Source organism: Pundamilia nyererei, unplaced genomic scaffold, assembly GCF_000239375.1.
Source record: "Pundamilia nyererei isolate P.nyererei 1_Seehausen unplaced genomic scaffold, PunNye1.0 scaffold02616, whole genome shotgun sequence".
Classification (NCBI taxonomy): Eukaryota; Metazoa; Chordata; class Actinopteri; order Cichliformes; family Cichlidae; genus Pundamilia; species Pundamilia nyererei.
Window position 1 is genome coordinate 3501 of NW_005190017.1, and position 1668 is coordinate 5168.

A 1668-nucleotide genomic window follows, 5' to 3' on the forward strand; every position below is an offset into this window, starting at 1 on the left:
GAACAGCTAAGATACTGCGCAGAACCCTCAAGCTCCCAGGCCTCTGGTAGAGGACCCGAGCTTGAAGGATAAACCGCCCGCAGGGGCGTGCTGGGTGTTTATATATATATATATATATGTGTGTCTCCACCTAATAAATGAATGGGTTGGATTGATAATTTGACCTTGTCAGTCTAAAATGAACAAGGAAATTAAAAATCTGTTCTCATCCTAAATTTTGGTATCAGACTGAAAGAGACAGTAGCAGTGCATTTAATGAGTGATCAGTGTTCAGATTTATTTGGACAAAGTTCAACTGTCCAAAAAAAGCCTGACCTTTCCAGCAGCTGCAGAACAATCAGCTCCAGAAGGAGAGATCTAAATAACTTTGTGATGTTTCAAGTGTATAAGGTTCATCCAGCTTCCTCTCAGTAAATACTGAGAATCAAATTAATTAGTAATTTTTGTATTTTGAGTATGCGATGATGCACACAATAGAAAATAAAGGTTATTACATTCACACATTTTTAAAGAATACATCCAGAAATTAATCTCACACTGGGATAAATGATCACTGAACACTCACCTTTAACGCAGTCGTCTCTGATCTCTGTCAGAGTCCTCTCTGCACTGAAGTCTCTCTTTCTTCTCTCAGCATTTATATCGTTGTCAATCTTTGAGCGAACAAAGTAGAACTTTTTCTTCATCCTCTGAATCTCCTGAGCGAGTTTCACATCATTCTCTTTGAACCGAGCAGCCGCAATGATGATGAAGAAGTCATACTTCTCAAATCCAACATACCTCAGGTATGAGTCAGCTGGATACTTCAAGGTGCCAATTCCAGGAAGATCCCATAAGATAACATTGGGATAGTCTGGATGGAAGTGTGGTTTAGGATCCATTGAGGATTCTGTAACACCAGTAGGAGCAGCTCCCTCATCATCATCACATAGTCCTCTGAGGGCATTAACAAAGGTGGATTTACCAGCCCCAGATTCTCCTGTGATGGCAATATTTAATGTGATGTTTTTCTCCTTCATCATTAACTCATTGATCCTTGCAGCAGCTGCTGGTTGGTCATTCTTCAGCACAGCTTCATTAATTTCTTCTGTAACTGATGCAAATCCAAACTGGTCGTCTGTGCTTGTATGTAAAGTCTGAAACAGCAAAAGAGGACAAAATTTACTTTTGTGATTTGAGAGGCATGAAATGTAACTATCACAATCTAACATTATACATACAACTGGCCTAAAATGGCATAATTAAATAATTACACAAACAAAAATAAAATATCTTCAATACAAGCTGGAGCCAAATTATGGAGAGTCATAATTAATTTCTTAATATTTCGTTTTTTTCTGTCTCAGAGGACTGAAATATTTTCATTGGAGTTTAAAGCTGGACACCAGGAAGACCTGTGGAGACTCGATGCCCAGTCCTCTGAGTCCTGTGTCACAGAAGGAAAACATGTTGTGACGATCACAAAAAGAAAATATAAAATGCTAGCTGTTCTTATTATTAGTTACAAAGAATTATCAGTTGATTCAGCTTCAGTTTCCTGCAACCCTGTGGAATAGCATTGTGAGTTTCAGGTTATTGTTTTGTCACAACATGCTGTTTGAATTCAGTCATTCTGTTTCCTTCAAACAGGTGTTTTAAGATGAATTAATGAGATTTCATTAATTCATC

The 1668-nt window shown here is 37.9% G+C and overlaps 1 protein-coding gene across 1 annotated transcript in view; it reads right to left on the bottom strand.

Annotated features, from left to right (window-relative positions):
* Positions 1–1136, bottom strand: part of LOC102196822 (interferon-inducible GTPase 5-like) — a gene marked incomplete at its 5' end in the record, with an annotated part of 4385 nt that extends 3249 nt beyond the window's left edge. The window contains one exon of the mRNA XM_005755714.1: positions 566–1136. Coding sequence (XP_005755771.1) covers positions 566–1136 — 571 coding nt within the window. The remainder of the gene's footprint in view (positions 1–565) is intronic.
* Between the last annotated feature and the right edge of the window lie 532 nt (positions 1137–1668).